This window comes from Mirounga angustirostris, unplaced genomic scaffold (genome assembly GCF_029215605.1).
Source record: "Mirounga angustirostris isolate CCGP_5_RB_7025 unplaced genomic scaffold, mMirAng1.0.hap1 SCAF_10, whole genome shotgun sequence".
Taxonomy (NCBI): domain Eukaryota; kingdom Metazoa; phylum Chordata; class Mammalia; order Carnivora; family Phocidae; genus Mirounga; species Mirounga angustirostris.
This window is the reverse complement of record NW_026991718.1, coordinates 90189662-90202131: the sequence shown is the minus strand read 5'-3', so window position 1 is coordinate 90202131 and position 12470 is coordinate 90189662. Positions and strand designations below refer to the sequence as shown.

The 12470-nt window shown below is 43.5% G+C and overlaps 1 protein-coding gene across 1 annotated transcript; it reads left to right on the top strand.

The window, feature by feature from the left end:
* Positions 1-10040: 10040 nt before the first annotated feature.
* LOC123852051 (probable cystatin-16) lies at positions 10041-12470 on the top strand. Its single transcript, XM_045886216.1, has 3 exons — positions 10041-10241; positions 11436-11546; positions 12390-12470. The coding sequence occupies exons 1-3, from the start codon at positions 10041-10043 to the stop codon at positions 12468-12470; spliced, it is 393 nt and encodes a 130-aa protein (XP_045742172.1).

Below are 12470 nucleotides of genomic sequence, written 5' to 3'. Positions count from 1 at the left end.
ACACCTCAGCCACATTCCATGGAATAGGATAATAGACCCCACCTCTCAGTGAGAGGAACTGTAAAGTTGCCTTTGCAAAGGGCATGGATATAGGGAGGCTTAAAAAACTGTAACCATTTTGTCAATCGAGCACAGAGTATTAATCCCAAATAAAACTATATTTTCCTATTCTTAAAATGATAATCATACCTGCTGTTCAAGACTATTATCTGTTCACTCTTTCTCTCCTAAAAGATGAACTCTTTAACTTTTTTTTTTCTGCTCTTCTGTTCCCCCCAGGATGGGCATGGTAGGATGATTTTATTTCTTCCTTCCCCCATATTTACTCCTTGAGTTTGAGGTTCATTTATTGTCCAAGGGAGTTCAATTATTCCAACACCATTTGTTGAAAAGAGGGTTTTCTACCTTGAATTGCCTTTTACATCAATGTAAAAAATGAATAGGCTATCAATGGTTATATTTCTTGACTGTTCTGTTCCATGTATTTATCTACCACTTTGCAAGAACCATACTCTAGCCATATAGGATTTTGGGGTAGGTAGGATTTTCACAACATGATGCATGTAATCATACAATGTTTCTAGGCATACATATAATCATGTTGTATGTGAATAAGAAGAGCATATAGTTTGGTCATATTTTTATTCATTTTGACCATCTCTTAATTAAGATCACTTATATTTAATGTAATTGTTGATGTATTTGGATTTAGCCTACTATTTTAGTATTTGTTTTTGTTTGCTACTTCTTTTTTAATTTTCTGATTTTGCTAATATTTCCTACCTTTCCATTCATTTCAAAAGGGCTTACCTTTACTTCTTGGAATGTTCTATAATGGTTGCTTTAAACTCCTTGTCAGATATTAAATTATTTCAGCATTGTTTTTTTTTTTTTTAAATTGAAGTATAGTTGACACACAATGTTACATTAGTTTCAGGTGTACAAAGAGTGATTCAACAAGTCTATGTGTTATGCTATGCTCACCGCAGGTGTAGCTACCATCAGTCACCATACAATGTTATTACAATACCATTGGTTATATTCCCTATGCTGTGCCTTTCATCTCCATGACTTATACTTCCATAATTGGAAGCCTGTACCTCCCACTCCCCTTTACCCATTTCACCCATCCCCCTATGCTCCCTACCCCGCAACTGCCAGTTTGTTCTCTGTATTTATGGCCTGTTTCTGCTTTTTGTTTATTTGTTTGTTTTGTTTTTCAGATTCTACATATAAGTGAAATCATATGATATTTATCTTTCTCTGACTTATTTCATTTAGTATAATACCCCCCCCAGGTCTATCTGTCTTGTTGTAAATGGCAAGATCTCATTCTTTTTTTATGGCTGAGCAAAGTCCATTTTATATATATCACATTTTCTTTATCCATTCATCTTTCAATGGACATTTGAGTTGCTTCCTTATGTTGGCTACTGAAAAAAATGCTACAATAAACAGAGGGGTGCATATATTTTTCTTGAATTGGTGATTTTGTTTTCTTTGGATAAATACCCAGTAGTGGAATTACTGAATCATATGGTATTCCTATTTTTAATTTTTTGAAGAACGTCCATACTCTATCCAATATGGCTGCATCTATTTACATTCCCACCAACAGTGCACAAGGTTTCTTTTTTCTCCACATCCTTACCAACACTTGTTATTTCTTGTCTTTTTAATTCTAACTTCGGTGTCTGTTAGTTGTTGTTTTTGTTTTTTTTTTTTTTTCCATGAGAACTGAAATTTTCTTGGTTCTTCATATGCTGAGTAGTTTTGGATTATATCCTGGACATTTTGAAAATTATGCTGTGAGACTCTGTATCTTGTTTAAATCCTATAGGGAATGTTGATTTTTCTTTTTTTAGCAGGCAATTAACCCAGTTGGGTTCAGGCTGCAAATTCTGACCAGCCTTCTGTGAGTTGTGACCTCAATGTCAGTTCTGTGTCAAAGCAAGCCTTTGCAGTGCTATTTGGACCTGTATTGAGTGTGGGTCTTCCAGCATCCAGTCTGGCTGGGTGATACTCTAACCCTTCATACAGTTCTACAAGTCTTTGGTGTGCTGTTTAGGATTAGACCTGTGCTTGTGCAGTTCAGGTTTCCTGCTCTGAGATCCTCACTCCTTACTATCTCTCCAGTACTATCTGGTCACCTGGACCTCCTCTACCCTGCTCTGCCATGCAGGCCCATAACTACAGCCAGTTCTGAGGTCACAGAGGAGGACAGAAAAAGGAAAAAAGCAACAGGGGTTTGTTCATCTCTCTTGGACCAACAGCTGCTTTGATCAGAGGAGGCTCCCCTTCTGCAGCATTTTTTGTATCTCTAGGATCCCCTGCCACTGCTGTTGTGCTCTCGGCTGCCACCACAGGATTGCCCCAGGGGTCAGGGCATCAGAGAGCAGAGAAAAGAAAACACAGGGACCACTCCCACTGTCTGTCTCATGAGTTCCTTGCCTGCTCCTTGAGCAGAACTAGAAGGCTTTTCCCAGAGCTCTCTCTCCACACCCAGGTGCCCTCTTCTGAGTTCCTGGCTTCTTGAAATCCAGGCTGGGGGACACCAGAGGAAAAGCAATGATAAATCTGCCTGGTTCTTTGGTATTTCAAATTCTAATATTTTGTCTGTCTGCTACTATGTATCTTTCAGAGCCTCTGGGTGGCTGTTCCATATATTCTGTCCAGGTTTTGGAGTTGATTCTTTGGTAAAGTCAGGGTGTCATGTGTTGACTCTGTCTTACCTGGAACAAGAACATTCTCCTCTCAATATTTTAAAAGCCACTCTTCCACTAAACACTTTATATCCAAGGAACCTCTGTCCTGGGGCTTCAGGCTTGTCTTCCTTCTTCTGGTGATTGACTACCTTGAAGAGAATGTAGAGGACCCTGCTTTTCCCTTCCCTTTGGGAATGCCTTTGAAAAAAAAACAAAACAAAAGCAGAATTCTGACTTCCCTTGGGGACCCAACCCTTCCCTTGTCTCTAGCCTTGGTAGTAGGAAGAACTGGGCCCACCCCTATCAGAGATGGTCTGCTGTGGAACCAGGCTGATCAGTGCAGACCACAGCCCTACCTACACACAGGCAGGGACAGGCACACCTTCCCCAACTCCAGCCAGTGGTGGAGCATCAGCTGTGTGCTGGCCCTCCCAGAACATGGAACCATTTCCCTCTTTCACAGAAACTTCCAGAAAGGCCTCAGTCTCCCTCTGCACTGGATGGGGGAAGGATATGGGGCTGGGCAGATGCAGCCAGCCTGCTCCAGGGCATGGCCAGCTAGAGGACGGGGTCGAACCCTGGGGGAACAGAGCAAAGAGGATTCTGGGCATGTTTTCCAGGGGTATAGACCAGACTCAATCCTTTCTCATTCACACTTCTCATTTAGACTTGGTGCATGCTCCGTGGCTTTGCCTGAAGCTTTCTCTGGCCACAGGGCACATTTGCCGCCCTCATGGAATAGGCGAAAAGTGGCAGATGTATGCACTGCTATACATGACAAGACAGGATCTGGGGACTCAATATTCTAGCGTGTTTGCCCCTCAGATGGGCTACTTCTGAGGCATATGCTCCATGTCCCCATCCTGCTGAGTTTTTAAAAAGAAGTTTTATTTTAAAAGAATCTTAAACTTACAGAAATGCTATAATTACAGTGCAAAGAACTTCACTCCTAGAACATTTGAGAGGAAGTTGATGATGTGATGCTTTATCACCCTAAATATGTTAGTGAGTGATTCCTACAAATAGGCACAATTTCCTCCCTAACCACAATGCAACCATGGAGTCCAGAGATGAACACAGAGACATACCTCCTGCCTGAACCTCAAACCCTGACAAGTGTCAGGGGATGGTCATGCTTCCCCCACCCTCAACCAGTGGCAGAGCAACAGGACATGTGTGTTGGACCTCCCAGAACGAAGGACCTCTTCTCCTTCTTTTTTTTTTTCCCATTATTATGTTATGTTAATCACCATACTAAGTGCCCCACGACAAAAGGATGTAGAATCATGGGGCACACTTGCTCTTCCATCTGGAAAGGTCCCTTAATCTTTCCTTGACTTTTATGACCTTGACACTTTAAAAAATATTTTATTTATTTATTTGACACAGAGAGAGAGAACACAAGCAGGGGAAGCAGAAGGCAGATGGAGAGGGAGAAGCACGCTCCCTGCTGAGCAAGGAGCCTGATGCGGGACTTGATTCCAGGACTCCGGGACCATGACCTGACCTGAAGGCAGACACTTAACCAACTGAGCCCCTCAGGCACCCTGCCCTTGATATTTTTGAAGGACCATTATACTGTAGAATTTCCCTAAATTTGTATTTGCCTAATGTGTGCATTAGCATGGCATCCTGGTAAGTGCTCTCCCAGTACAGAAACCTGTCTGTGGATCTCTCCTGGTCTGTGCCCATTGGCCTCAATGAACACACATCTCCCACCTCCTCTCAAGGCCCCAGCTCTCACCCTACCTCCTTGAAAAAGGAAAGCTCTATTCTTCCTATGGTTGCCTTGCCAGCTATCTTGGTCTCTCCCAACTTTTGAAATAGTAACAATCAGACCCATGCAGAGCTAAGGAATAGGAATGTCCCTGTAGAAATTGTGTTTATTCACTGGTTTATCATCCCAAGGGCAAGGCCAGAAACATGGGATGAGGCAGGAGAGCAGAGGCTTAGTGGCCTTGGTCTGGGTTCCTTGAGCATTGAACTATGTTGGTGCTTGATCCTGGTTCTGACTTACAGCTGAATGACTGAGGAAAAGACCTTTCTTTGCATCATTAAAAAAAAACATTGTTATCTAAACTTTCAGATCTCTCAAGAGGATAAAATATTCTTTTATTTATTTATTTTTATTATGTTCAATTAGCCAACATATAATACATTAGCTTTTTTTTTTTTTAAAGATTTTATTTATTTATTTGACAGAGAGAGAGCAGTGAGAGAGGGAACACAAGCAAGGGGAGTGTGAAAGAGAGAAGCAGGTTTCCCGCTGAGCAGGGAGCCCGATGTGGGGCTCAATCCCAGGACCCCAGGATCATGACCTGAGCCAAAGGCAGATGCTTAACGGCTGAGCCACCCAGGCACCCCACATCATTAGCTTTTGGTGTAGTGTTCAATGATTCATTAGTTGCATATAACACCCAGTGCTCATCACCACATGTGCCCTCCTTAATACCCATCACCCTGTTACCCCATCCCACTACCCACCTCCCTTCTGTAACCCTCAGTTTGTTTCCATGAGTTCATGGTTTGTCTTCCTCTCTGATTTCTTCCCATTCAGTTTTCCCTCCCTTCCCCTGTGGTCCTCTGTGCTATTCCTTATGTTCCACATATGAGTGAAACCATATGATAATTGTCTTTTTCTGCTTGACTTATTTCACTTAGCATAATCCCCTCCAGTTCCATCCATGTCGATGCAAATGGTGGGTATTCATCTTTTCTGATGGCTGAGTAATATTCCATTGTATATATGAACCACATCTTCTTTATCCATTCATCTGTTGAAGGGCATCTTGGCTCCTTCCACAGTTTGGCTATTGTGAACATTGCTGCTATGAACATTGGGGTACATGTGCCCCTTCTTTTCACTCCATCTGTATCTTTGGGGTAAATACCCAGTAGTGCAATTGCTGGGTCATAGGGTAGCTCTATTTTTAACTTCTTGAGGAGCATCCATACTGTTTTCCAGAGTGGCTGTACCAACTTGCATTCCCACCAACAGTGTAAGAGGGTTTCCCTTTTCCACAGAGGATAAAATATTCTTATAACAGGTGGTTACTCTGCTGTGTTCTGTTGAGTTTCAATGATTCCTTGGGAATGACTGATCTCAAATGTGATATAAGAATTGGACACCCAGGCAAGCATCAGGTGTTCTGAGATACATGGCAGAGCTTTGAGAGGGGCCAACATTAGCCCCTGGTGGACAACACTGCTCTAGAAAGAGGCAGGCATGCTGAGGCCAGCTGGGAGACCAGAGAAAGACAGCCAGCAGGTTAGAGTTTGGTTATGTTCAGGGAAGGGGTTCTCTTCCCTCCTGTTCCCCTGCTGACACATGGGCACTGGAGGGTTGCACCAGCATGTGTGATGGGAGCAACATGGCCTTCCCTGCAGAACCATATGTTTCTCTCTTTTGTAATTCAGAATTTTCCTGAGCCCCTAATATGTATATATAATGTTTTTTACTTTAACAAAAGATACATAACATGAAATTTATTGTTTTAATCATTTTCAATTGTACATTCCATTGTTATTAAGTACATTCATATTGTTGTGCAACCATCACCACCATCTATCTCTAGAACCTTCTCATCTTCCTAAACTTAAACTCTGCACCCATTAAATAATAACACCTCATCTCTTCCTACCCTCTTGCCCCTGGGGCAAGAAAGAACCTTTCTATGTTCTGTTTGTATGGATTTGAATATTCTAGGTACTTCATATAAGTGAAGTCATACAATATTTGTTCTTTTGTGACTGACTTATTTCACTTAACATAATGCCCTCAATGTTCACTCATGTTATACTTTGCAACAGAGTTTCTTTCCTTTTTAAGACTGAATAGTATTCTGTTGTATAGATATACAATATTTTATCTATCCATTCATCTATTGATAGATATAGGTTGCTTCAGACTTTTGGCTATTGTGATTAATGCTTCTTTGGACATGGATGTGTACATACCTGTTCAGTCCTAAGCCCCATTCTGGAGCAGTAACTGTTGAACTCCAGTAGAACACCCAGAGGCCCTGACCTGGGCAGCTCTCTGCTTTGTCTATGAGCCTCCAGTGAGTCCAGTCACCTGGAAGCCTGACCTTCATAGGGAAGGAGGGAAATGGCCCTGCTGACCCTTCCAGGGGCAGTGCTAGACCCTGAACCAGAGGCCAAAGACAGAATTAAGAGAGCTTTAAGATAGAGCCAGGTTGCAAAGTTCAATGCTCTTTCAAGTGGAATGAAAATTTTCTTCTTTTCACACAAACCTCCTGAAAGTCAAAGATTATAGGAGAATTTCCCAGGAAGCAAGGACCATATCACTTCTGCTTCAGCCTCTGCCCACCAGGCTTACAGGGCCCAGGCATTCTGTAGATAGGCCATATCCAAATCTGAGAGGCACAAGAGGGTGGCCAAGGGAGGTTCCATCTACCTATAGTTACCCACCAAGGTACAGGGGCCACCGGATTGAAAGAAAGCCTTCACCAGGACTGCAAATGACCTTGGAAGACAGCAGCTCAACTCAGCACATCCCTCCCTGCTCCTTGATGCTTAAACTCCACCACCTGGGGACTCAGCCTGGTCTTCATAGTGAGAACTTAGGCTGTGGGTACTACTTATTGCCCCTGGGAGAGACAGGTGGTGATGGACACTACCCTGGTGTGGAACTATATCGTCTCTATCTTGCTTGACTCAAAGCAAGACCTGGAGAAGAGAATGGGGTGAGAGGGCACCAGGGTGTGAATGGAGGAGTGGGAGGCAGTGGCTTTCAGTGCCCTGGAGAAGAGGTGTTTCTTTCCTTAAATGGGGGACAAAACCTGGAGTTCAGCACCTGCCAAGAAGAAGAGCTGTAGCAAATATCCTAGGATTTCAGCAGAGACCATGAAGGGCCACATCCTGCCTATAAAAGTCAATTAGAAATAGACCACTTTAGGGCTCCTGGGTGGCTCAGTTGGTTAAGCGACTGCCTTCAGCTCAGGTCATGATCCTGGAGTCCCTGGATCGAGTCCCGCATCGGGCTCCCTGCTCGGCAGGTAGACCACTTTAAGAAGTGCCACTTTGAATCTTCCAAGAACTGAAATGAAAGAACTAACTACCTAGAATTCTATAGCCAGCAAAATTTTTCTTCAAAATTGAAGGTGAAATAAAAACATTCTCAATCAAAAAGGAGAGGAATCTCAAAAGTTTTAGAAGATCAAAAGGGTTCAGAGTATGTTTTCTGTTCACAGCAGACAACTGCAATAAAAACTCAATTTGAAAAACTCTAGATCCTGTAAATTTAGTAGTATATTTCTAAATAAGCCAAGGGTCAAAGAAGAAATCACATAGGAAATAAGAAAATACTTTGAATCAAAAGATAATGAACATACGGCATAAAAAGCCTTCTGAGATGCAGCCAAAGCAGGTCACAGAGGATAATTTATCGTCTTAAAATCCATATATTAGCCATGCTTGAAGGACATGGTGGGGAAGGGGGGAAACTGCTGAACCCCTAGGATAGGGGGTCCCATGGAAGTACAATTGTTTAGTGAGAAGATAGTTTTTGAAAAATAAAAACACAAATGAACAAATTAACTAACTAAAAGATGTATTATCAAGATCCAACCAAAAATAAATACTTAAGAGAATTCTTCAGGGGACAAGAAATAACCCCAGTGAAAATAATGTTGAAGGAATAATGCAGAGCAGAAGGGTAAATATGTTGCTAAATCCAATTAATTTAAGACAATCATATTGTCTTACAGGCTTTCAAATATATAGAATTTAAACACCTGACAACAATAACACACTAGGTGGGCAGGGAGTTAGGAGTAATAATGTTCTAAGGTCTTTCCGCCATCCCTGAAATGGTAAAAGTACTAATTTACAGTAGATACAAGTAACCCAGTGATGCTTATCACAATCGCTAATGGTACCACTAAAAGAAGAATAAAGTAAGGGGTAAATAAAACCATTGAGAGGAAGAAATGGAATAATAAGATCTTGAATAATTTAAAAGAATGCAAGAACGGAGAAAATAAGGAACAGACAATGAGATGAATAGAAAACAAATAATTATATGGCCAACTGGAACCCAAACATATCAATAATGGTAATACTAGTTATCAGGGATCAGTAATACAAGTTATTGTAAATGGAATAAATCCTCAAAATAAAAGACACTTAGACTGATTTTAAAAACTGTTTGCTGCTCACAAAGCCACATTTTAATGATTAGGACACCATCTGTGAGCGAAAAGATGAATAAAGACATATCATGAGAACAATAATGAAAACAATGCTGATGTAGGAGCTCTGACATCACACAAAGCAGATTGCAGAGCAAGAGGAGTTCCTTGGGATAAAAGGTACAACTAACTCATAATGGTAAAATGGTTGACCACCAAAAAGGTGTAAGAATTCTATTTGTATAAGCACTTAATGACAGAGTCTCATAATACATAAAGAAATCATTGTGAGAAAAGAAGAACAAATTCACAACCAATCACAGTGAGAGATTTTAACACATTTCTGAGCAACAGACAGGAAAGGAGACAGAAACCCAAACCCAAACAAAACAAAACAAAACTCAATATAACAAAACAAAGCAAAAAAGGTAAGTATATGGAAGGTTTGAACAAAATGGTGTAGTGAGAGGTATCTAACTCCTAAAAAATACAAAATACACATTGTGTTCAAGAACATACAGTGTTGGCCATATTCTGGGCAATAAAACAAATCTCAACAAATTTCAAAGAAGATAAATAATAGGATATTTTCTGACTACAGTGGACTTCAGCTGGAAGTCAACAGGAGAGAAGATGATTGGAAACTGGCTATGTAGTAATTAAACGACATAGTCACAATAGCCCACAGATCAAGAAAGAAATCACAGTGAAACTGAGAACATATTTTGGAGGGAGGGAAAACTAATCATACCAGACTGGGAGGATGAAGCCAGATGTGCCTTCTGGCAGAGGAGGGTCAGGACAGTGGATTAGACAGCTCCCCAACCTTCCTCATTGCTGGCCGCACACCCTGTACTTCCCTGGGTCCGGCTAGTGGTGGGCTCCAGCCAAGGTTGTAGGCAGCCTTGGCAACTGCCTCCAACCACAGAAATGGACTCATCAGTGTTCCCAGGAATCTGTGTGACTCTGGCAGTTGATGCACTGCCATGGGAGCAAACATGTGGGAGGGACAAGGCAGGTAGACTGAGAGGTGGAGATGACCAGAGGCACCAGTCAAAGGGGGGAGGTCAGCAGCTCTGAGGGCAGGGCTGTGTGGGATCCGGAGATGTGGAGGGCAGCCCAGCAGCTGCTGCCACCCCCTCCTCCCATGTGTCACCAGTCCTTGGTGCTGACAAAGGACAGCATGTTCCTGAAGACGCCTCTGCTTCTGGGACTCATTGTGCTGGGCACTCATGTCTGGACCATTCAAAAAGAATTTGTAGACATTAGTAAGAACCATGATTATTTTGTGGCATCTGTGGAGTTTGTTCTGGCTTGGTTCAATGATGACAACATGGAAGAACACTCATACAAGTTGTTGGAGGTCGGGCAGGCCCAGCAAAACGTGAGTTCAATCATTCTATCCATGCCCAGATTCTGGTCCCTGCATGAACAGCCCTGAGCTGGGCGCCATGCCAGCAGGGCCCTGACAGGGAGGGTCTCACCTCTGCACCATACTCCTGAACAGACTGGGTGTGGTCCCTTCCCTGCACAGCACCCACCAGCTTCCCTCAGTCTTTCCCATTTCCTGACCCTCAGCCTCTTCCTTGGACAACAGCCAGCCCTGGACACCTGGAGGCCAAAGGAGCTCCTTGGGCTGGTCTCCCAGCCCCTGTGCCATGTCCTAGCTCAGGGTCTGGTGACCATGCAAGTGAAGCTGGGTGTGCATGAGTGTGTGTGTGTGTGCTCGCACGTGCGGGAGTGTGTTTGTGTGTGTTGGGGCACGAGTGGATATCATGTGTTAGTTGCAAAAACTGAGTTCCAAAGTCAGCTTTCTAGATAATTCCAGTTCAGTCCAATGAGAGGCAGGTTCCTCCCCTCAGGGATTTCTGGCTACATTTCTAAGTTTGAGCTCTTCTTGAGTTTTCGCGCACTTCTTTCTATTTAACAAGATGAAATGGTAACTTTTAATAACTTCTGATAGAAGCCTAACTGACACATGGGAAAGCATCTGCTTCGCAAATATCCACCTCAGTGAACCTCAACAAGAAGAGTCCTTCTGTGCAGCCAGCTCCCACATAAAGAGGCAAGCATTCCCAGCCCCCAGGACCCCTCACATCCCTGTCTAGATGCTGCCCTGAAAGGGACTGCCATCTACGATGGCTAATCAGTGGACTAGCACACCTGTTATCCTACTCTCCGAGGAGGACTCCCTGGTGTGCTCCCCTTGTGTCTGGCTGATGCCACGCAAGCGTACGATTGAGAGATCAGTGGTGCTGGAGCCTGTGCAGGCTCCTTGCTGTGCAGCCTCTGCTCCTGTGAGCCTGTTACCTCCTGTGCATTCATAGCACTGTGGATGTGACTAGCAGGTGCAGGCCACCAGGAGGAGTGCCTCAGGGAAGATTCTAATACATGCCTTAGGTGCATTTAGGAACACCTTTCTATTGATCATATGCTTACAGAGAATTGTGCATGATTTGAATATTCTATTTATATACATATTCTAGTCATTTGCCCACTTTTCTATTTGATTCTCTGCCTTTTATTCACTCATGGAAAGCAAATATTTAGCAGCTGTTTTATAATTTCTTCTTGACAGAGGTGGACAATGATATTTTTAATGGAGTTGGAGTTGCACCGCACAATTTGTGAAAACCAGGATGAAGACCTCAACAACTGCCCCTTACAAGAAGGCCCAGGAAAGAAAAAGGTTTGATAATAAAATTAACAATAATATTAAGGAGGGTCTATGAAAGGAAGCTTAGGGAAATTGTCACAATGAGGGTCCTGGTCCCTCTCCCTCCAGCTCCCAGAACTCCACCCAGAGGGGGAAGGTGGTCACGCTAAGTAGACAGAGCTGCTTCCAGCAGAGTAGTGAAGCTCAGCCCTGTGCTCACCTGGCCGGCCCACCAGAAATACCCTGCAGATACCCATATGACCTTCCTCCCATGATGAGGCCCTCCCTGCAGCGCATAGCCTGAATGTTTCCTGGGACCTTGGGTTCTGGCAGATACTGTTCTGTCTCTGTGGTCCTAACTCTTCCTTTGCTCCTCTATTTTGGTTTCAGAAGACTGTTAAGTTTGTCTGGTCATCCCACAACCCCCTCTAATCCCCTGGGCTTCAAGGACATGTCCCAATCTTCCCTCCACCCCAGGCTTGGGGAAAACCTTCCCTCTGGGTATGTTTGCAGCTGCTACTGAGTTTTCAGTGTCCCGTTGGACCATCTCCTGGGCAGTCTGCTGGCTCCCTCAGAACTCATGGGGGCAGGGGGCATCCAGGCAGTGTCATGGGTACTGGCAGGACCCCTGAGTGGCAAGCCATGGTCTCACCAGGACCCTCTCAGGAGCCCCTGACCCACATGTGCAGATTCAGCAACCCCTGTCCATCATTTTGGTGGAGTCTTGAGCTCCTCGGATCCTACCCTAGGCCACTGTTTCTTTCTGTTTTTCGTCATTTGTAGTTTTCATGCACCTTGAACTCTTACTCAGTCCTTCATGCTAAGTGCTCTCCGTGTGTTAAACTGTTCTAATCTCATAATTACTTTTTTTTTCAGGTGGACTGCACCTTTGTTGTGGATGTCAGACCATGGTTTTCCCAGTTCTCCCTCCTGAGCAGTACCTGCATGCAGAAATAG

Coding starts and splice junctions, on each gene's coding strand:
- LOC123852051 (XM_045886216.1), top strand. CDS start 10,041: ATGTTCCTGAAGACGCCTCTGCTTCTGGGACTCATTGTGCTGGGCACT. Junction 10,242..11,435: donor TCGGGCAGGCCCAGCAAAAC/GTGAGTTCAATC, acceptor TCTTCTTGACAG/AGGTGGACAATGATATTTTT. Junction 11,547..12,389: donor AAGGCCCAGGAAAGAAAAAG/GTTTGATAATAA, acceptor TTTTTTTTTCAG/GTGGACTGCACCTTTGTTGT.